This window comes from Podarcis erhardii, assembly GCF_964252035.2.
Source record: "Podarcis erhardii genome assembly, chromosome: 4".
Lineage (NCBI taxonomy): Eukaryota > Metazoa > Chordata > Lepidosauria > Squamata > Lacertidae > Podarcis > Podarcis erhardii.
The window spans coordinates 3442247-3466173 of NC_138508.1; the positions used below are offsets into that span (position 1 = coordinate 3442247).

The 23927-nt window shown below is 45.0% G+C and overlaps 1 protein-coding gene across 1 annotated transcript; it reads right to left on the reverse strand.

Annotated features, from left to right (window-relative positions):
- Window positions 1-2918: 2918 nt before the first annotated feature.
- On the reverse strand, window positions 2919-14404 carry LOC309340648 (zinc finger and SCAN domain-containing protein 12-like; the record flags this gene model as incomplete). Its single annotated transcript, XM_081859531.1, has 3 exons — window positions 2919-3309; window positions 4862-4943; window positions 14003-14404. 3 exons carry the CDS (start codon window positions 14402-14404, stop codon window positions 3092-3094), a joined length of 702 nt encoding a protein of 233 aa, XP_081715657.1. The 3' UTR covers window positions 2919-3091.
- Between the last annotated feature and the right edge of the window lie 9523 nt (window positions 14405-23927).

Genomic DNA, 23927 nt, shown 5'->3' on the forward strand with positions numbered 1-23927 from the left:
GAGACGCGAACCCGGTTCACCAGATTACGAGACTACCGCTCTTAACCACTACACCACACTGGCTATATATTATGTCGAAGGTAAATAATAGTTTAAAGGAGTTTAAGTATAAGGAGGAAAGATTGGAGACATAACAGAATGAATCTAACAATTAGAAATGAGCTTTGAAAGAGGGCAAGGATTTGCTGTATCTGATTGGGCAAAGAGGAACACAAAAAAGGGAGGAGCGAGGAAGTCAAGAAAGAAAGTTAATTAAGTATGATTTTAAAAGCTGGAATTTATATTTTTCAATTTGTTGGATGGAATCTTATTTTTTTGCATTTTGTTGTTCTGGTCTGTTCTATATCTTTGATTATGGTTTGTTTGTTTTTTGTTTTCACTTCTGTGGCTGTTATGTGTTTTTCCTTTTGTAAAAACCTAATAAACCACATCCATGTGAACTCTGTTCCTGGCCCTAAGATCTACCTAAAGATTAACAGAAGCTACATCAAAGCTACCTCCCTATTTTTATGTACCCAGGAGGCCTGGTAAGCAACTGGTCTGTGTTAGAATGCTTTACACTTGACTGACAGACATAAAGTGGTACTATTCCTGCCCTTGATCTGATTCTGCCTTCTGCCACATTGGCCTCCGCTCCCCGTTTGGTGTCGTCTGCAAATGGGATGAGCATCCCCTCAGGTCCTTCATCCAAGTCATTTATAAAGACGTTGAACAAAAATGGGCCCAGGACAGAACCCTGCAGCCGCCCTCTTGTCACTTTGCCCCAGGATGAGGAGGAACCATGGAGGAGGACAATTTGGGTTCGGTCAGTCAAATCCACCTAACAGTTACCTCATTCAGCCCACATTTTACCAGCTTCCTCACATAAATGTCGCAGAGGACTTTGTCAAAAGCCTTACTGAAATTGAGATGCAGTTTTTCACAGCAGTCCCCTGATCAACAAAGTTTGTAACTGCATCCAAAAAAAGAAATGAAAAAGAGAGATTTATCGGGCTTAACTTGTTTTTGAGAAAGCCATGCTTTCAACCTGTCTGTTTATGTTGTGAAGCACCGTGAAATCCTCAGATGATAGGCACATAATTTTTTTTAAATGATAATATTAAGAAGGATATTGACTAGCTGGAACATGTGCAGATGAAGGCGATCAAGATGGTGTTATTATATTTATTTCATTTCTATAGCGCCCTATAGCAGGGGTGCCAACTTGAATAAAATATAGGAGGGGTTTAGTAAGCCCCACATCAGTTAAACAGTCAGAGGATGCGGTGCAAGCATGCCATTTGAATGGCTGTCCCTATGAACTGGGGGGGTGGCCCCCTCAAATATCTTTTTGGGGGGCAAAGACCCCTTAGACTCTAAGAGCTGGCTCCCATTCCCTACACTCACAGGTCACAGGACGGTTACAACATAAAATCACACAATGAAAACACAAAACACACAGCCCAAAACCTGTAACCCCCAACTCCCCACCACATTTAAATAGGGCATTAAATGTCAATCAGCCAAAGGCCTGTTTAAACTGGTGTGTTTTTCCCTAGCGCTGAAAGTTGTATAATGAAGGGTTTTCCACTCTTCGTATGAATCCTTTGATGGGAACTGAGATTGGAGCTCTGACTGAAGCTCTTTCCACATTCCAAGCATTGATAGGGTTTCTCCCCTGTATGAATTCTTTGATGGAAAGTGAGACCGGCGCTCTGACTGAAGCTCTTTCCACATTCCACACACTGATAGGGTTTCTCCCCTGTATGAATTCTCTGATGGGAAGTGAGATGGGCGCTCTGACTGAAGCTCTTTCCACATTCCACACACTGATAGGATTTCTCCCCTGTATGAATTCTTTGATGCCTAGTGAGACCGGCGCTCTGACTGAAGCTCTTTCCACATTCCACACACTGATAGGATTTCTCCCCTGTATGAATTCTCTGATGGGAATTGAGATGGTGGCTGTGACTGAAGCTTTTACCACATTCTACACACTGATAGGGCTTCTCCCGTATATGAATTCTCTGATGGGAAGTGAGATTGCTGCTCTGACTGAAGCTCTTTCCACATTCCCCACACTGATAGGGTTTCTCCCCTGTATGAATTCTCTGATGGGAAGTGAGATTGGCACTGCGATTGAAGCTCTTTCCACATTCCACACACTGATAGGGTTTCTCCCCTGTATGAATTATCTGATGGGAAGTGAGACTGGAGCTCTGACTGAAGCTCTTTCCACATTCCACACACTGATAGGGTTTCTCCCCTGTATGAATTCTCTGATGGGAAGTGAGATTGGAGTTATTATTGAAGCTCTTTCCACATTCCATGCACTCATAGGGTTTCTTCCTAATGAGATTTCTTTGACGGCAAGTGGAATAGGAACTTTTTCCATTTTCAAGATATTTATTCAGCTTCTCCATTGTGGCGATTTTCTCATGCTCACCCATGTTCTTAATTTCCAGTCCATCTCTATCTACAATGAAGAGAAATGGATTAGAGGAATAACACAAGTGGGCTAGATGGATGGTTTTTTGAAGGGTTGGGTGCATTAATTAACGAGGATCAACCAACATCCTTAGGGGAACCTGTGATTCGACAAGCCTGGCTCTTCTCTTGAATGGATTTTGTTGGCCTCCATCATGGCATCCCTCCATTTCCAATGTCAGTCTTCTCTTTGGACAACCAAAGACTGACGGGAGGAAAAACAAAAACAGAAAAGCTGACAGAAGCTACTTCAACTTCCCTAACATCTCTGACATTTATACTTAAAAGGGTCTGGGGAGTTCAGACCAGGCTGATCCTTCTTTAATAAGCTGCAACTGGAGGAAGAACATTCACAGAAAAAACAGTAATTTACTGTTTAAGGTTTTTTTGGGGGGGTTTTTTGTGATTATGGTGTTGTAGGGGGTGCTGCTGAGTTCTGTGAAAATATATGAGGTTCGTCACATATGGAATTTTGAATTTAAAAACAGATATTATGATCCCACAGGGAGCCTTACTGAGAGAGGCCACGATCCCACGATTCTCCTCCATGACGTCCTTATGCAGAGCTCTCTGGTCAGGATCCAGCAACTCCCATTCCTCATCCGTGAAACAAACAGCAACATCTTCAAAACACACTGGACCCTAAAAGAAGAAGGGAAATGTCCTCCTCTGAGACAACACTGTTGTTCACCACCACTCCTTGAGCTAGGACATTCTTCCACCCCTTGACCTCTGTCCCCACAAGGCAGGTTCCCCTGACCTGATCTGGTTCCACAGCCGCTGCTTCCATTCTGTCCCCATTCAGAGATGGATGAAGAGGTCTAGCCAGTATCACTGTGTCACCTGCAAGAGGAAAAAGGTAAGGGGGAGGCCCAGAGTGCCTGCTTCTCTCACCTAGAAAGGAATGCTGTGATCACCAATAGTCAGCATGGATTTCTGAAAAATAAGTCATGTCAGACTAACCTGATCTCGCTTTTTTACAGAATTACAAGCTTGGTAGATGAAGGGAACACAGTGGATGTAGCCTACCTTGATTTTAGCAAGACATTCGACAAGGTGCCCCATGATATTCTTGTAAAGAAGCTGGTAAAATACGGTCTTGACTATGCTACCACTCAGTGGATTTGTAACTGGCCGACTGACCGAACCCAAAGGGTGCTCATCAATGGTTCCTCTTCATCCTGGAGAAGAGTGACTAGTGGGGTGCCACAGGGTTCTGTCTTGGGCCCGGTCTTATTCAACATCTTTATCAACGACTTGGATGATGGACTCAAGGGCATCCTGATCAAATTTGCAGATGACACCAAACTGGGAGGGGTGGCTAACACCCCAGAGGACAGGATCACACTTCAAAATGACCTTGACAGATTAGAGAACTGGGCCAAAACAAACAAGATGAATTTTAACAGGGAGAAATGTAAAGTATTGCACTTGGGCAAAAAAAATGAGAGGCACAAATACAAGATGGGTGACACCTGGCTTGAGAGCAGTACATGTGAAAAGGATCTAGGAGTCTTGGTTGACCACAAACTTGACATGAGCCAACAGTGTGACGCGGCAGCTAAAAAAGCCAATGCAATTCTGGGCTGCATCAATAGGAGTATAGCATCTAGATCAAGGGAAGTAATAGTGCCACTGTATTCTGCTCTGGTCAGACCTCACCTGGAATACTGTGTCCAGTTCTGGGCACCACAGTTCAAGAAGGACACTGACAAACTGGAACGTGTCCAGAGGAGGGCAACCAAAATGGTCAAAGGTCCGGAAACGATGCCTTATGAGGAACGGCTAAGGGAGCTGGGCATGTTTAGCCTGGAGAAGAGGAGCTTAAGGGGTGATATGATAGCCATGTTCAAATATATAAAAGGATGTCACATAGAGGAGGGAGAAAGGTTGTTTTCTGCTGCTCCAGAGAAGCGGACATGGAGCAATGGATCCAAACTACAAGAAAGAAGATTCCACCTAAACATTAGGAAGAACTTCCTGACAGTAAGAGCTGTTTGACAGTGGAATTTGCTGCCAAGGAGTGTGGTGGAGTCTCCTTCTTTGGAGGTCTTTAAGCAGAGGCTTGACAACCATATGTCAGGAGTGCTCTGATGGTGTTTCCTGCTTGGCAGGGGGTTGGACTCGATGGCCCTTGTGGTCTCTTCCAACTCTATGATTCTATGATGTGAATCAGTGCATCTAAACTACAGACGGGCATTTGATAAATTCTTGCCTGCTGAGTGCATTTGGATGTTTGGGTGCATTTCAGATGTTAGTTGTGCCGAAATATATCTCCCCTCCTCTGGGCTCTTGGTCCCACTATCTCCCCCAACAAAAAATGAAAAGAACCCACAGATGAGTTGGAAAACGAACAGAATGAGACTAAACGGAGAAAAACCTCCTCCCTTCTTACCCAGTGGCCTCTCTCTGGTGTTCAACGGAGGCCTCTCTGCCTCAGAAGAAATCTGGCCCATTTCTGCAAAGAGATCCTTTCCCTGAAAAAGAAAAAGGATTCAAAAGAGAGAATGGGGTGCTAATATTTGTGGATGCAGAAAAGGCCTTTGATAACATTTCTTGGGACTTTATGTTAAAAAGCCTAGAATATATGGAAGTGGGGAAGGGATTTCTCAATGGAATAAAAGCAATCTACACTGAGCAAAAAGCGAAACTAATTGTAAATAACGTGATTACGGAGGAAATAGGGATATCCAAAGGTACGCGACAGGGATGTCCACTCTCACCATTGTTATTCATCATGGTACTGGAGGTTCTTCTAAAATCATTAAGAGAAAATGAGACAATAAAAGGGGTTACAGTAGGCCGGAATGAATATAAGGTGAAAGCCTATGCCGATGATCTGGTCCTAACGGTGGAAGAGCCATTGGAAAGTGTGAAAAATAGGGCTTCCGGAGGCAGCGCAAAACGGCAATGGCGGTCCTCTTTACTCTGTGAAGAGGGGCTCCGCGAAAAAGGGTCGTCCGCTGCGGCAAAGCGGAGACCCATTAAGAAAAACCACAGGCAGAGTGAGCCTGTGGCCGTGGGACTCGGCGGGCGCCAAAAGCCCCCCCAGAAACGAAGAAGGAACCTCGTAAGGGGCTCCGGAACGTGAAAGGGGGAGCGGCGCTGTGAGTTCATCGCTCTTTTCGTGGATGCAAAGCCGCGCTGCTGCTGCCGATGAGCGCTGACCTTTCTTCTTGAAAACACTGAATTTGACAGCTACATACCCGTGAGTAAGGGGTACTAAATTTTGGACTAAATTTGGACTAAATTTGAAGATTTTGACTGAAAACGGGAGGCGAGTAACAGGAAGTCCGTCTTCCGATCCTGCTAATTAGATCAAAGCAAGGGCTCTGAAGAGCGCTGTAGCGTTCAAAAAGGATCGTAAAAGCAGAACAAAGGCGCATTGATAGACTCTGCCTTTTAGAAGTTAAAAGGGAAATCTTTGTTAAACCTGTGGACTCTATTTTTGGAACTTTCTTCCTATCTTTGAGTTATACGGAGTTAAAAGGGACAACCCAGTCGTCGGGCTGCCAGAGCGTAATAGAGAACTGTCAAACTGCTGATACTGTTGCTGAAGTTTAAACTGTTACATAGACTGAGACATTAACGTTTAAACATTGTTGCTGGGACCATTCTTGACACCTTGTGGCTTTTATTCAAGAAATAGAAAGCCTTGGGAACCTTCCTTTTGTACTCTGGAATTACAAAGACTTAATACGGGGAATATAGGAACTTCAATGGCGGAAAAGAGTTCTCTCCTTCCTTGAAACTTTGAAATAACCCCCCTAGAGGATTGTGGAGACATAGTGGCCTGGGAACTGTATTTTATTGAGACTTCTTGTGGTTTAATTGTTTATATTTTGGACTTGTCTCTCTTATGGAATAAAAGACAATTTGACCTTGAACTGAGGCAGGTGTGGAATGAGCGGCTCAGGGAAAACAAGAGCAGCCAAAGCTAAAGAAAAAGAAAAAGAAAAGAAATCTGTGCAACTTGTTCAAACAACTTTAACTCATCAACGCAGATCATCTGTCCCAACTGTGCTAACAGCACAGGAGGTGGAAACTGAGCAGCCTGTTACAGAAGATATGGCAACTGGAGGATCTGAAACAGTCCTGAAACAAATTTTGAAGCAACTGGCAATTTTAAACCAAAAGGTGGACAATCAGTCATTAAAAATTGATCAAGCTACATCCTCTATTAGTAAACTATCTGACCAGGTTTCCCAGCATACTCAGGCAATAGAGAATTTGCAAGGAGCTACGGCTGAAAATTATAAATTAGCTGAGGAAGCCAATCAAAAAGCAGAACAGGCAAATAAAAAAGTTGATGAGATTAAGGGGGAAGTAAGGCCTCTGAAAAGAGAGGTAGGGGAACAACAAGCCTACCTGTCACTGGTTGAATTGAAAAGTAAGGAAAATAATCTCAGGTTAAGGGCCATCCCAGAATTGGAGGTAGGTAATTTAGAGGGATTTCTGACACTTTTATTTTCCAAATTCTGGGGAATTGAGGAAGACAAAGATTTCAAAATTGTGACGGCCTTTAGACTGGGAAGATCGGTAAAGAAAGATAAGGCCAGAGACTGTTTGGTTATTTTGAGATCAAGAGAGGAAAGAGATAAGATATTAGGCCTACATTTTAAAAAATCTTTGGAGATAGAAGGTAAAAAGGCTGAAATCTACAGAGATATACCCAAACATCTATTGGATCTCAGGACCACTTACACAGACCTGACCAAATTGTTAAGACACAACGCAATTCCTTATAGGTGGGAGTTTCCACAAGGACTATCATTTACCTATAAAGGAAGGAAGGTAAGAATCAAAACACCTGAGGATCAACAGAAGTTCCTACACGACCACGAGGAGGACCTACAAAAGGGAGCTGCAGCTTCTTGGCCACCACCACCATCGGGACCACCACCAAAACCTACACCATCTGGATCTGGACCAGCACCACCACCTCCGGGATCGGAGGAAAACCTAGACACCCCATTGTAGGACCCACCAACTAAACCAGGATGTCTCTGCAGCTTCTCAGCTGGAATATAAATGGCGGAAACTCTCCGGAAAAAAGAAAAAAAGTATTTCATATTTTGAAAAAAGAACAATTGGACATTATTTGCTTGCAAGAAACACATGTGACAAGGCTCCACAGAAAAGTGTTAATTAATAAAAGATTAGGCCAAGAATTTATTTCTTCGGACAAAGTTAAGAAAAGAGGAGTGGTGATATATGCAAAGGAGAGCCTGTCACCGAAATTCTTATTTAAAGATGAACATGGCAGAATTTTGGCGATTGAAATTCAGACACAAGGAGAAAAATTTTTGATATTAGGAATATATGCACCAAATGAAGGAAAATCGGAATTCTTTAGGAAGTTGCACGAGATTATGCTGGACTATTTAGACTATAACAACATCATTATGTTGGGTGATATGAATGGGGTCGTATCTGTAAACATGGATAAGTCGCAAAGTGCTAACATAACGAAAGATGGCAGACTACCTAAAACTTTTTTTGAAATGACTGACAACATGGACTTAATTGACATATGGAGGGTTAAGAACCCCCTAGGAAAAGAAGGAACTTTCTTTTCTGAAGCTCATCTGACATGGACACGAATCGACCAAATATGGGTAACTAGAGGACTGGCACCTAAGACTAGAAAAGTGGAAATCTGCCCAAAAACTTGCTCCGACCATAACGCTCTGAAAGTGGAACTGAGATTAAACATAACCGGATCCTATAGATGGAAAATGAATGACACCCTATTAAGGGATCAGGAGATTGTTAAGAAGGCCCAAAAAACTTTAAAGGACTACTTTGAGATAAATTTAAACACCACTGTGAAAAAAAGAACAATCTGGGACGCAAGTAAAGCAGTTATGAGAGGGTTTCTTATACAACAAAATACGATCAAGAAAAAGTTCTGGAATGAAAAGAAGAAGATATTGGAGAAAATAAGAGAAGGAGAGAAAAAATTAAGATCTAAGCCCAAGTCGAAGGAAGTGCTGAGAGAAGTGAAATTTTTCCAGGCACAATATTCGAAATTGATAAATCAAGAGGTGGAATGGAAAATTAAACAAATGAAACAAAGATCCTTTGAATCAGCAAACAAGTGTGGGAAACTGCTAGCATGGCAGTTGAAAAAGAGACAAAAACTTAATACAGTTACAAATCTAGAGATAGAAGGGAGAATGATTCAGAAACCCGAGGAAATTAGAAAGTGTTTCCAGAGATATTTCAAAGAACTTTATTCACAAGGGCCACAGAAAGACTTTGAGGTGGATCAATTCCTTAAAACTAATGGATTACAAAAAATAACCCAGGAAATGAGAACTACCCTGAATAGTAATATTACTCCGCAAGAAATTGAAAGTGCCATTCAGAACCTTCAACTAGGCAAATCTCCAGGCCCTGATGGACTTACCTCCAAATACTATAAGGTTTTGAAGGACTATTTGATACAACCTCTGTTGGAGGTCTGCAATCAGATTATGGAGGGGAGGAAGGCACCGGAGACGTGGAAAGAAGCTTTCATCACACTGATACCCAAACAAGAATCTGAAAAGACCCAGCTTAAGAACTACCGCCCCATCTCACTCCTAAATGTGGATTACAAAATTTTTGCGGATATTTTGGCAAGTAGGTTCAAAAAAGTACTCAATGAAGTGATCCATAAGGACCAGGCTGGCTTTCTCCCCGGTAGGCATTTGTTTGATAATACAAGAAACATTATTGACATTTTGGAACTTCTACAAACAAATCTTAACACTAGAGCGGTTTTAATTTTTATTGATGCGGAGAAAGCCTTTGACAACATTTCTTGGATGTTCATGAAGAAAAATTTGGAAGGGATGGGAGTGGGGCGGGGGTTTGAAAATGGAATAGAGGCAATTTATTCAGAACAAAAAGCTAAGCTGATAGTAAACAATGTGGTGACAGAGGGGTTTAAAATTGAAAAAGGGACACGACAGGGGTGCCCCCTATCCCCCCTATTGTTCATTTCAGTTCTGGAGGTGCTATTGAACATGATTAGAAAGGACCGGTCTGTACAAGGAATTGAGGTCGGAGTGAAACAATACAAACTGAAAGCTTTTGCAGATGACTTGGTATTAACATTACAGGAGCCAGTCTCTAGTACTAAAAGAGTGCTAGAATTAATTTCTGACTTTGGTCGGGTGGCGGGATTTAAGCTGAACAAGCAAAAAACTAAGGTTTTAGCAAAAAATTTGACAACTACAGAAACAGATGAGTTCCTGAAAGAAACAGAATTAAATGTGGTTAAAAAAGTAAAATACCTAGGGGTGTATCTGACCTCCAAAAATTTGAATTTGTTTAAAGATAATTATGAGAAATGTTGGTCAGAAATCAAAAGAGATTTGGAAATATGGTCAAGATTGAAACTTTCCTTGTTGGGCCGAATAGCAGCTATAAAGATGAATGTATTGCCGAAAATGCTATTTCTATTCCAGGCCCTACAGATCGTGGACAAAGTGGAATGTTTTGGAAAGTGGCAGAAGGATATTTCTAAGTTTGTTTGGCAGGGCAAAAAGCCCCGAATAAAGTTTAAAATACTAACTGATGCGAAAGAAAGAGGGGGATTTGCCCTGCCAGACTTGAGGTTATATTATGAATCTGCAGGCTTCTGCTGGTTGAAAGATTGGATTTTATTGGAAAACACTGATGTCCTAGATCTGGAAGGGTTTGATAATGCTTTTGGGTGGCATGCATATTTGTGGTATGACAAGGTTAAAGTTCACAAATTGTTTAAAAACCATATTGTCAGAAGAGCAATTTTGTTGGTCTGGACAAAATATAAGGACTTATTGGAGAGTAAGACTCCGAGGTGGCTCTCACCGGTGGAGGCCAAGGCACGTAAGAGACTTAACATGGAAGCCTATTGGCCTAAATATTGGGAAATAATTGAAAAAATTGGAGACAATTGGAGGTTGCTGAGCTTGGAAAAATTAAAAAACAAGGTGCGAGATTGGTTGCACTATGCTCAAATTCAGGAGGTTTTTAAAGTGGATAAAAAGGTTGGATTCCAGGTGGAAAAATCGAAATTAGAGACAGAACTGTTAGAGCCAAAAAACAAACTACTTTCGAGAATGTACAACTTGCTGCTTAAATGGAATACACAGGACGAGACAGTCAAATCCGCCATGATAAAATGGGCGCAGGATTTGGGGCACAACATTATGTTTGAAGACTGGGAAAGGTTATGGAACACCGGAATAAAATTTACGGCATGTAGTGCCTTGAAGGAAAATATTATGAAAATGATATACCGGTGGTACATGACCCCAGTCAAACTTGCTAAGATATATCACCTGTCTGATAACAAATGTTGGAAATGTAAAGAGGCGGAAGGGACATTCTTTCATCTCTGGTGGACTTGCCCGAAAGTGAAGGCCTTTTGGGAGATGATTCATAATGAACTAAAAAAGGTACTTAGATTTACCTTACCTAAGAAACCGGAGGCCTTTCTTCTGGGCATCGTAGACCAGAGAGTACTTAAGAAAGATAGAACTTTTTTTATGTATGCTACCACTGCAGCAAGGATCCTGATTGCTAAGCATTGGAAGACACAAGATTTACCCATGCTGGAGGAATGGCAGACGCAGTTGATGGACTACATGGAACTGGCCGAAATGACTGGCAGAATCCGAGACTCGGGGGAAGAAACAATCGAGGAAGACTGGGAAAAATTTAAAGACTATTTGAAAAAACATTATAAGTTGTATGAATGTTAAAAAATGCACTTTTGAGGAAATTCTAGCTTCAGCAATTGTAAATTAATGAAATGAAAATTAAGGTACAAGAAGTCAGAGGTGGAATAATGAAATAACTTTATTATGTTCAAGCTAAAACGTATAAGATGTCGGTTACAACATTTTGGAAATTAGATAACATGATAAAATGAAAGATACAATAAGTTTTGAAATAAGTTAACAAATTGCTGATGTTTTGTATCACAGAGAACGCAGGTCAAAACAAAATAAAAAAATTCCTTCCAGTAGCACCTTAAAGACCAACTGAGTTAGTTCTAGGTATGAGCTTTCGTGTGCATGCACACTTCTTCAGATAACAATATTCTTCGTATCTGAAGAAGTGTGCATGCACACGAAAGCTCATACCTAGAACTAACTCAGTTGGTCTTTAAGGTGCTACTGGAAGGAATTTTTTTATTTTGTTTTGACCATGGCAGACCAACACGGCTACCTATCTGTAAAGAGAACGCAGGGTTAGGAAGATGCGGGGAAGTCCATTGGATTGGCTGAAAAAAAGGATTATGGAAATTTGTAACTTCTTTATTTTATTTTCTATATCTATCTTTTATTCTTTTTTTCTGTATTTTATAAACTTAATAAAAATATTATTTAAAAAAAAAAAAAGGAAAGTGTGAAAAATATACTTACGGAGGTAGAAAGATTTGGCCAAATAGCAGGATTTATACTGAATAAGAAGACTAAAATAATTGTTAAGAATATGATCAAGATAAGATAGAGAATATACAGCAACAAGTTGGCATAGAGGTGGTGAAAAAGGTGAAATATTTGGGAATTTGGATAACCCCCCAAAAACATAGATTTATATCAGAATAATTACATACCAGTGTGGAATGGGATAAAGAAAGATCTGGAGGTGTGGGGACGAATGAAATTGTCATTTTGGGGAAGGATTTCAAAGATAAAGATGAGCGTGCTACCAAAATTATTATTTCTGTATCAAACGATTCCAATAATCAAGGGGACCGGGGTATTTAAAGAATGGCAAAGAGTTATTTCAAGGTATATCTGGCAGGGAAAGAAGCCAAGAATTCAATTTAAGTTACTAACTGACGCAAAGGAAAGAGGAGGCTTCGCCCTGCCAGACTTGAAATTGTACTATGAAGCCTCGTGTCTCTGTTGGTTAAAGGAATGGATAAAACTAGAAAATACAGAACTGTTAGATTTGGAAGGATTTGATAATAATAGATTTGGATGGCACGCGTATCTATGGGTGGGAAAGAAGAAAATCCATAGAAGTTTTGAAAACCACATTTTTCGAGGATCGTTAACAGAAGTATGGGAGAGGTATAAAAACCTACTCGAACCAAAAACTCCACACTGGTTGTCTCCGTTAGAGGTTATGTCTGTTAAAAAAACTAATATGAGAAAGAATTGGATTACATATGGAAATTTGATTATGAAAGAAGGGGGGAAATGGAAAATGAAACCATATGAAGAAGTGAAAGAATCTGTGTATGATTGGTTGCATTATTTTCAGATAAACGAAATGTTTAAAAAAGATTTTAAAGAATATGGATATGCAGAGAAGGACTCTAAATTTCAAACAGATATAATAAATAGTGAATATAAAATCCTATCCAAAATGTATAAGATATTGTTGGAATGGCATACAAAAGAGGAAGAAATTAAATCAGTTATGATAAAATGGGCCAAAGATATCGGACATAATATACAATTTAATGATTGGATAAAACTATGGAATGAAAGTATCAAATTTACTGCATGTACTGCATTAAAGGAAAATATTATGAAAATGATGTATAGATGGTATATTACACCAGTAAAACTTGCAAAAATGTACAAAACATGTAAGAAGTGTTGGAAATGTAAAGAAACAGATGGTACATTTTTTCATATGTGGTGGGAATGTAAGAAAGTGAAAAGCTTCTGGGAGTTAATATATAATGAATTGAAAAAAATGTTGAAATATACATTTGTTAAGAAACCAGAGGCTTTTCTCTAAGGAATTGTAGGCAACGAAATGAATAGAAAGGACCATAAAATCTTTCAATATGCAGTAACAGCGGCAAGAATATTATTGGCTCAGAAATGGAAACAAGAACAATTACAAACGTTGGAGGAATGGAGAACGAAGCTGATGGACTATGCAGAACTTGATAAACTGACTGGGAAGATCAGATATCAACGAGATCAAAAGTTCATCGAGGACTGGGGAAAATTAACAGATTATTGGGAATGTTTAAGTGATAATGAAATAACGTTAGTGGCATTTAGAGAAGCTCTGTGATAAAATAAGAAATATTGTAAAAAAGTAAAATGTAAGAGGGGGGAAGGGATAAAGGCAATATAAAAATTTGGAAATGTGTATTTAAAGAAACTAAATTCGAATGATTGACAGAAAAGCCGAAGGAAGTCAAAAATTGAAAAGTTTAATAGAAATTGTATTGTGGAATGATTGTATGGAAAATTAATAAAACATGATTATAAAAAAAGAGAGAGAGAGAGAATGGGGAGAAGGATTAAAAAATGAATGTCAGGGCCAACAGCTTCAAGGGTGACAGATCTCATTCCATGGATGCCTTCCCAGGGGGAAAAAAATGAGCCATCAGAAGAGCATGATGGGATGTTTTCTGTCCTGTTTGGAGGCCTTGGGAGTATCCGGAGAAAAGTCTCTCTCACCTGCTTTCTCTCCTCTGCCTGACTCAGGAGGAAAAAAATGAGCCATCAGAAGAGCATGATGGGATGTTTTCTGTCCTGTTTGGAGGCCTTGGGAGTATCCGGAGGAAAGTCTCTCTCACCTGCTTTCTCTCCTCTGCCTGACTCAGGAGGAAACCTTCGGCCAGGGCCACCGCCTGGGAACTGGTCTCCGCTCCACAGTCCCTCACCCAGCTCTCCATCTCCAGGGGAAGGACAGCCAGGAACTGCTCCAAGATCACAAGATCCAGCATTTCAGCTTTCGTGTGCCTTTCTGGCTTCAGCCACTGATGGCAAAGGTGGTAGAGTCGGCTGCAAACCTCTCGGGGTCCTTTGGCCTCCTGGCAGCAGAACTGCCTCACCTGCTGGCTCTGCACCTCTGAGCGGAGGGTGTCCTCCTCACCCAGGATCTTCTGCACTGGGTTTTCCCAGATTCCCCCACTGCTCCCAGTTTGGCTTGCATGGCCTCTTCGTGTTCCAGGGCCAGCCGAGTCTCGCTCACCCATCTGTGCTCTCAGGAAGGCTCTGAGAGATCGGAAGGAACCTGTCAGGGAACTGCCATCGGAGAGACAGGTGGTGGACAGGCCACAGGAGAATAGGAGAGAATCTGCAGTAGAAGAGGGAACCAGCAGGGGGAGTGCAGGAGTCACAGCGGAGGGGAGGCTCTGGGATGCTTCCAGTGAGAGTAGTGGAGAGGTAACGGGACCCCCGTTGGGAACGCCCACCCTTCGCCGGAAACTGTCACGCAGAGAGTCTCGAAAGCGCATGTCTGTCAAAGAGCTTTTATGTTGGCGTAAATTCCGTAGACGCCCACTGTCAGATTCTACCAGCGACTGACGGAGTCATGCTTTGGGGGCTCCGTTAGTGCATCGGTTTGGATGACCAGCCAAACCCCAGAGGGATCAAGCTTTTACGCACAAGCAGCTCACTATCCCATCACAGCAATCTGACAGTCTTTGAAAGCAGCTTGTGCAAGCAGAAGGCATCATGAGCGAACCATCCGGAACCGGAGGAGCAGGAGCGGGAGCTGGCGCAGATCCAAGCCTGGAACAAAGGTACAGGGCGTTGGAGGTCCAGCTGGCACTGCAAACGGCGAGGCTCGAGGAGAGGAGGGCTCAAGATGCAGATAAGGGGAAGACCACCCCACTTGCCAGACGGGTGCCTGGACTGGTGCAGAAATTTGGGGGGGATCCCCGGAACTATCAAGCCTTTAGGACAGAGATGCAATATGCTCTCAATCTACTGTTTGATGACTTCCCCGACGAGAACTCTAGAGTGGCGTACGTGATTGGCCATCTAGAGGGAGGGGCGAGGGACTGGGTTCGGCCCCTGATGGCAGCCAATAATGAAATCTTAAAGGACACAATGAAGTTTTTCCGCGCCATGGACTTGATGTTTTCCAGCGAGATCGAGCAGGGAGTGGTGCGCAGGCAGTTAATGGCGTGTAAACAGGGGAGCCGATCTGTACGTGAGTACTGGACTGAGTTCACCATGCTGATTCATAGACTTGGGTGGGACCTTGCTAGTGAACCTATTCAAATGCTGTTTGAAGAAGGTCTCTCTCCGGCAGTGAAAGATGAACTTTCCCGGGCGCCTAGGGCGGAGTCTATGGATCAGCTGACTAAATCAGCGCTGTCCATTGGGGCACGCCAGGAAGCTAGAGCTATGGAAAAGCGGGAAGGAAAGGGGGAACGTTGGAAGGACTTCCGCATTCCAGAGATTCCGGAGCAGCCTTTCCCGCCAGCAGAGCCGATGGAACTTGGAACAGCGCGCGCGCGCGCAGTTTCAAACACCAGTGAAGGGCGGAAGAAGGAGGGAAAGAGCGGCAAGAGATGCTATCTCTGCCAACAGCCAGGTCACTTTGCCAGAGTCTGTCCGCAAAGGAAGGAATGGCAAGGGATGGCGGGAACTGTTGGGGGGAAGGAGGAAGAAGAAATCACGGAGCCAGTAAAAGCCAACGCCTGGTTGCCAACATCAGGGCACAGCAGCCAGGCCAGGGAGTAATGAATGTGCCCACGCCGGAACCTCCAAGACCAGCGCTTGTGATAGAGGTGTTACTGGAACTGGCAAACGGACACCCACTGAAGATAAAGGCGCTATTGGATTCAGGTAGCTCATGTAATTTCATGAGCAAAGAGTTTGCAGCTGCACACCAAATACAGACTATCCCATTGAGTAAGCCTTTGCAGGTTACCACGATTGATGGGAGGGAGCTGTTGGGAGGAGAAGTGAGCCAACAGACTGTACCAATGATAATGAGGGTGGCACGACACACCGAACTGATAGCGTTTAACGTAGCCACCTTGGGAGGAGCTCCTATTATCTTGGGTATGAGCTGGCTGGCGCTACACGATCCGCTAGTAGGCTGGCATCAGAGAGTGGTTTCCTTTGGATCAGCACATTGCCTAGAACACTGCAAGGAGGGAGAGGCTCAGGCAGGCGCCAGGGGCACTCTAGCAGGGATGGAAGTGATGGACAAAGGGAGGGTGCCACCACAATACGCTGACTTGCTTGACGTATTCAGCGAAAAAGAAGCAGATAAACTGCCCCCGCACAGACCCTTTGATTGTCAAATTACCTTACTCCCAGGAGCACAATTGCCAGTGGGCAAGCTGTATGCAATGTCAGACAGTGAGATGCAGGAGTTAAGGGAGTTCATTGACAAGAATCTCAAGCGAGGTTTCATCAGAGAGTCACGAGCGGTGGGGGGCAGCCCAGTGTTCTTTGTGGACAAAAAAAACACGGGCAAGCCCAGGCTTGTATGTGATTTCAGGGCCCTAAATGCAGTGTCAGAACCAGTGACTTTCCCTATGCCCAGAATTGATGACATTCTAACACGGGTGAGAAAAGGGAAAATTTTTACCAAGCTGGACCTTAGGGGGGCATATAACTTGATACGTGTGAGAAAGGGGGATGAGTGGAAGACCACTATGTTCACCCCCTTGGGGGCCTTTGAGTACACCGTTATGCCTTTCGGATTACAAGGGGGCTCCGCCTGTTTTCAATCATTCATGAATCACGTCCTGGGGCCACTGCTCTACAAGAACTGCGTAGCGTTCTTAGATGACGTTCTGGTGTACTCAGACAATGAGGAGCAGCATGTGCGAGATGTAAGAGAGGTACTGAGCAAGCTGCGAGAAAACCGGCTGTGGGTGAAACTGGAGAAGTGTCAGTTTCATACCAAGGAGGTGGAATTCCTGGGGTACCGGTTGTCTGACAAGGGATTGGCCATGGATCCCAGCAAGGTTCAAGCGGTACTGGAATGGAAAACACCAAAGACCAAGAAGGACGTGCAAAGGTTCCTGGGCTTCGGAAACTTCTATAGGAAGTTCATCAAAAACTTTGCCCATTTAACAGCGCCCATCACGGATTGTCTTAGTAGCAAAAAGAAATTTGTTTGGACGGGAGAAGCGCAACAAGCGTTCGAACGCTTAAAGCAGGCGTTTGCGTCGGAAGAGCAACTCTTGCACGTGGATCTACAACAACCAATGAGAGTGGAGACTGACGCGTCAGACCGAGCGGTGGGGGCCGTTCTTCTCCAGCCGGGAAAAGATACGTCTGAATGGAGACCGTGTGCATTCTTCTCGCGGAAGTTGAACAAATCAGAGAGGAACTACACAGTGTACGACCGAGAACTGCTCGCCATTCATGAAGCATTCCGGAAATGGCGGCACTTGCTGATTGGGGCGCAGCACAAGGTTCAAGTCCGAACTGACCACAAAAATCTGGAATACTGGAGAACAGCCCGAGTGCTGAACCAGAGACAAGTGAGATGGGCCCAGGAGTTCTCCAAATTCCACTTTGAGATTCGTTACGTGCCCGGCTCCGAGAACGTGAGGGCGGACGCTCTTTCCAGGAAACCTGAGTACTTAGAGGGGGAGGGAGCGCCTGAGGCAAGGCATGTAATCCCTGAAGACCGCTGGGTGTGTGGGGCGGCATTGGTGGGGCAGAGGGAACTGATAGAGGGTACGGAGAACGATGAATACGCCCAAGAGAAACTCAGAGAGCTCCGGAGGACAGAGGAGAACACAGGGGGGTTCGAAGAAAAGAACGGGGCGTTGTATTACAAAGGGGCACTGTACATACCCGACGGGGAACTGAGGGGCAGAGTACTCAAGCAGTTGCATGACAGCCCCACAGCGGGACATTTTGGACAGCACAAAACCATGTGGTTGGTTACCAGGGAGTTTTGGTGGCCCAAGGTGAGGGAGGACGTACGGGAATATGTCAGGGGTTGCGACAGGTGCCAGCGAGCGAAAGGAGAGAGGGTGGCGCCAGCGGGGCTATTACAACCCTTACCCACGCCCGAAAGGCCATGGGAGGCAGTATCCATAGATTTTATGATGGACCTGCCAAAATCCAAAGGCAAAACAGCTGTCATGGTGGTGGTAGATCAATTAACCAAGATGTGTCATTTTATAGCTTGTTCACATGCAGTCACAGCGGAGGAAACCGCCAAGTTGTTTGTAGAACATATTTTCAAGTTGCATGGCGCCCCCTTGAGGGTGGTCAGCGACAGAGGGAAACAATTTACTTCCAGGTTCTGGAGGAAACTTATGAGCTTACTGCACGTAGAACTCAATTTCTCAACTGCCCGGCACCCAGAAACCAATGGGCAAGCGGAAAGGGCAAATGGGGTTTTACAACAATACCTGAGGTGTTATGTAAAAGACAGAGAAAATGATTGGGTGGATAAGTTACCTCTAGCAGAATTTGCCTACAACAACGCGGAGAACGTGTCCACAGGGATGAGTCCCTTCCTGGCAAATTATGGGTGTCACCCCCGGGCATTCCCAGGAGAGGGAGGGGAGAGGTGGAGCGTGCTGGCGGCGGAATATTTTTTTGAAGAGATGGAGGCGATCCACCGTCAGCTTCAACTTAACTTAGAGAAAGCCAAGGAAGAATATAAGAAGCAAGCAGACAGAAATAGGAGGGAAGGTGAAACTATAAGGGTGGGGGACCGGGTGTGGTTGTCCACCCAAGGGCTACCGTTCAAGGGCGGGAGTAAGAAATTGAGGCCCAAAAGATTGGGACCCTTTGAGGTCATACAGCAGGTCAACCCAGTGGCATTCAAACTCAGGCTGCCCAGTCACATGAAATTACACCCAGTATTTCACAGGTCATTACTGTCGCCGTACCGAGAGGGACGCGAGTGGGGGGAGTGTGAGAGAGAGGCCACCCAAACGCCCGTGATAGAAGAGAGAGAGCGCGACATGAACGTGGCAGGAATCATTGATTCCAGGTGGAAGGGGAATCAGGTGGAATATCTGGTAGAATGGGAGGGGTAAGCAGAGTCGGAAAACACTTGGGTACCAGCAGAGGTAGTCAATGACGAGGTTTTAATAGAAACATTTCATCAGCGTTTCCCAAGAAAACCGCAACCCGTGGCTCGATTTAGAAGGGAACACTTTGGGACCACCGATGAGGAAGGAGAGTTTGAAGGGTTCCCAGAGTCAGGGGTGGGTGAAGAAGCCGACTCCGACGAAGAAGAGGAAGACGGGGAGAGAGACGGTACGCCGTGGCTGGAAGTGTTAGAATCCTCGGACGACGAGGAGAGTTCCTTCAGGGGCTTTCCGCCCTCACCGCCAGTGGGAGAGGAGGCGGGAGGGGGTGAAGGGGGCCCTGGGGGGGAGGTGGATGTCAGGGAACTGCCATCGGAGAGACAGGTGGTGGACAGGCTACAGGAGAATAGGAGAGAATCTGCAGTAGAAGAGGGAACCAGCAGGGGGAGTGCAGGAGTCACAGCGGAGGGGAGGCTCTGGGATGCTTCCAGTGAGAGTAGTGGAGAGGTAACGGGACCCCCGTTGGGAACGCCCACCCTTCGCCGGAAACTGTCACGCAGAGAGTCTCGAAAGCGCATGTCTGTCAAAGAGCTTTTATGTTGGCGTAAATTCCGTAGACGCCCACTGTCAGATTCTACCAGCGACTGACGGAGTCATGCTTTGGGGGCTCCGTTAGTGCATCGGTTTGGATGACCAGCCAAACCCCAGAGGGATCAAGCTTTTACGCACAAGCAGCTCACTATCCCATCACAGAACCCTTTGGTCTTCTGCCAAGTTCTGTCTGTCTTAAGGAGAGGCGCTAGCAAATCCTACAAAGCAAATACATTGTTCAGTTACAAAAGCTGCCTAATATCAGGAGAAGAAAAAGGATCCCAGAGCAAGCATGGATGAGTCTTGGAGGGAACCAGGGCTGGACTGCACCACAGCCCAAACCATGAGCTATTTTATTTATTTAAATTTCTATAACACTTTATATTTTAACAATAAATCTCAAAGCGGTTTACAGCATATTAAATCTGTGGGGATAATTGGGGAGTTAGAAAAGGATATATTATTGAATGATACCCTTCCTAACTTTCGCTAGCAAGTTCCATATTCCAGCAGAGTTCCATATTCTAGTTCCATACATCCCCCTTTTTTAGATTACGCAGCGCTCAGCTTGTTGCTGACTCATCTGAGTCTTACTATTAAAAATTCCTTCCTGGTAAAATCCCTTCCAATCCCTCTTAAATGAATAAGCACAATAATCTGATTCACGTTAATATAAAAGTAGTTTACTCACATTCACGTTCACAGACATATCCCTGAAGGCAGGCTTAGGTTACATAACAACTAGAACTATTCCATAAAGAAGTTAGTCCCAAATGACTGCCACTAAGGAGTCACTTCTCCAAACACACAGCAACAAAGGAAATGGAGAAGACACACTGATCAGAAGATGGAGGCCGTGGGCTCCTCCATGCTAGTACAACAGACTGCACCCTCTTCAAGTCACATGGAGTGGAAGTCTGTCCCTGCTCTGGAGGAAACAGGAACTCTTCTCCTGAGTGGGAGAAAACATGCCCTAATGTGTCCATTGTAGGAATGTTGTACTTGACTGCAGTTTCACATCCCACAAAATCAATAAAATAGAAATAAAACCATTGGAAGAAAGTCAATTATATAGTCCATAGTCAAAGCAACATAGCAGAAAACAAATATTCTCTTAAAGATATCAAAATAAAACATTACAAAGGAGGTCAACTACAGAATAGATATTTAACACAGTAGGGCAGGGTGAGTCTGGGCCTCACCCCCTAGGCCAGGGGGAAAGGGCCTTTTTAAAAAGGAGAAGAAAGAGGTGTTGGAGGAGGGGGAAGAGGAGGAAGAGGAGGAGGAGGAAGAAGCAGCCTCTAGGTCTCCTAGAAGGAAGATTGCAATGCAAAATGTGGAGGGAACGGAAGGGATTTCTGGGAGATGAATCAGCCTGGTTGCTCCTGTCTTCCAGTCAATGCATGAAGTCAGAACTGACTGACAAGGGAGTCATTTGTATCTTGTGGAAAATGGATGCTTGGCTCTAGTGGGGGTCCTCACCTGGGGGTCCTCAGGAGTTGCTCTCCCCCCACCCCCACTCCCCTGCTTCTGTCTCCTTTTCTTGCACTTGGACTCTCTGCTGCTCTCAAGACAGACTCCTGGGGTGGGGTCCCTTTTTCTTCGCTCCAAGGGCCAGGAATGTATCTCGCCAACCCCTGAGGGCCAAGTGGATGAGGCCAAAGACACCTCCCTTGAAATTTAGGTGGGTAATTTAGTATTAGTATTCTGTTAGATAGCTTAACACCCAGAGAGACATTGATGCCAAGGTCCCTGGAGGCTCAGTGAGGAGCAGCGCCCATTTCCGGCTGGTTTTCCAGCAACCATCCCTTTGGGACAGGAGCTGGTCCTGGTGAAGCATGTGAACGTAAGCGGGTACTCGCTTGGTGTTAAATAAGGATCAGGCAGACTCAGCAATGGAGAATAAGAAGGTGAAGTTTATTGCCTGGCAATAAGGACCCAGTTTGGAATCTCTTCCAAAAGGAACTGGGACCCCGATTGACAGAAATCCAGAGGTCTTTATACCTGAGCAGATCACAGCAAATCATAGATCGTGAGACAACCATGAGGGATTCACGATATTGCCAGCGAAAATTAGCCAATTAGCAAGCTTCATGCCACGCTACCAGCTCCTGGTCAAGCACAGAGTTCTAGTTCTGCTTTCCGATGCTTGCAGTGATGCTCTGTCTAACCTCTCCCCTAGTTATGACAGGACAGGGAGTTTGGAGATTTTGCGGTCGGTTTTGCTCTTCCTGTTCTGTGGATTAATTTAGCCTGTATCTGAGGGGATTTTGGACCAGGATCTCTGATTCACGTCTTCCCCTTGTCCGGGGTACACGGATGTTTGTAGGGGAAAGGTCGGCTCTTAACTTTGCTGTTTCAAGCAGTTTGCAGTTTAGCTAAGGCACAGCTTCCCTTTGATTCAAAATGGATTATAAAATACTGTAAGCCTTGATTATGTGTGAGCATATATGAATATATTGATTTCTGATAACTGATTATATGGATAGCATAGGGGTAGCCCTTCTTCCTTGCCTCACTGGGGTGCCCTGCTCTGGGTGCGAGGGGATTGCTGCAGTGGCCTCCGTGGGGAGCTGCCCTGGGAGACACTGGGAAACTGGTCCCCAATGCAGCAGCCAGACTCTGGGCTGGGATCCCTCTCTTTATTCCTGGCCTCTCTCTCCCACCTTTTTTTTTTGGGGGGGTGTCTAGTCCACCTCCTCGTCCAGCTTTGGAAAACCATTTGCAGATGTTTCCTCTGTTGTGCAATGAGGCTGAGTGACGTCACACAGAGTTAAGGGATACCTTTGTGTAAAGAAGGGAGATCTTTTCTGAAGGGGGGGGGGCGGAGGGCCAAATGAGTTTGGGATCCTCTGATCTGCAGGAAGGAGAGCGTGGCAGCCCTGGCCCCTCCCTGGCAGGACCCTCTCCTCCTCCCTGACTTGGGGTCCCCCCCCCTGCAGGAGCAGATCAGGCCCCCCAGGCCCCCTCCCCTGCTGCAGCCCTGGGACCCCCGTCCCCCCACTGCACCCTCAGGGGGGAGAGAGAGGAGACTCACCAGATCCCAGGAGGGGAGAGCGAGGCAGCCCTTGCAGGAGAGACACCCAAGCAGGGAAGGACTGGGGAGGGGGGGGGCTGGGCTCTGGAGGACCTGCCCCCCCTTGCTTCCTGGCCTCTCTAGGAAGCCAGCTCACTTCCCTTTAACCCTTGCAGTGCCGAGTTCCACCCAGCTCAGCCTCTCTCGCTTGGCAGAACCTCGGATTATTATTATTATTTATGGATTTAGGGGGGGATCTGCCCCCCCTGGCTACTCCAATGCCCAGATATCCTTTTGGGGGTGAGGCTCCTGGTTGGACTCTGAGCATCTCCCTCCCTTGGCCTGAAAGCGGAGGAGCAGCTTGCAGAGAAAAGGACCAATTCTGCAGCTCCAGCTCCAGAGGCCAGGTGGTACCTGGTTTCACACACACCCCACACACACATACAGATTTTTTTCCATTGTTACAGGAAAAATCCGAGGGCTCCCTTGGACAAAACAAAGACACCAACCAGGATAACTTGGAGCAAATCAGCAGCCTGTAGGCTTGGTCTTTATTGAACTGTTGCAACAGGGTATTCCCCTCACGTGCAGGAGAGAGGAAAGACCCAGAAGAATAGTGTGCAAGGTCTTATAAAAACTTTTGAAATTCCCCTCCTCTAGATCAAGCCCACCCCCAGAAACATCATGCATACATTACAGAAAGGAGGGTCTGAGGGAGGAGTTGGTGGTAACCTGAGTGTCTTGTCACCTGGCTGGTTCCCTTCTCTCCCCCTCCCCATGAGTCACTTCCAGGAGACAAAGGGGAGTTGGCAGTTTCCTGCCCCCAGAGGGAAGATCTGATCATTGTCCTTTGTTCCAGTCCATGCTGAATCCACTCCCATATGCAAGTTCTTTGTGATCTTGATTGTCTTCTGTCTGGGATCATCAGGGTTGGCATGGGCAGGGCTCCTGTGTTACCGTATTTTTCGCACCATAACACGCACCCGACCATAACACGCACATAGTTTTTAGAGGAGGAAAACAAGAAAAAAAATATTCTAAACGAAACAGTGGATGTATGATTTTTGTGGTTCATGCTGTGGCCACAGACATGTGATCTGACGGTGAATTTGGGGTAGCCCAATGCAAAAATCTTGAGGA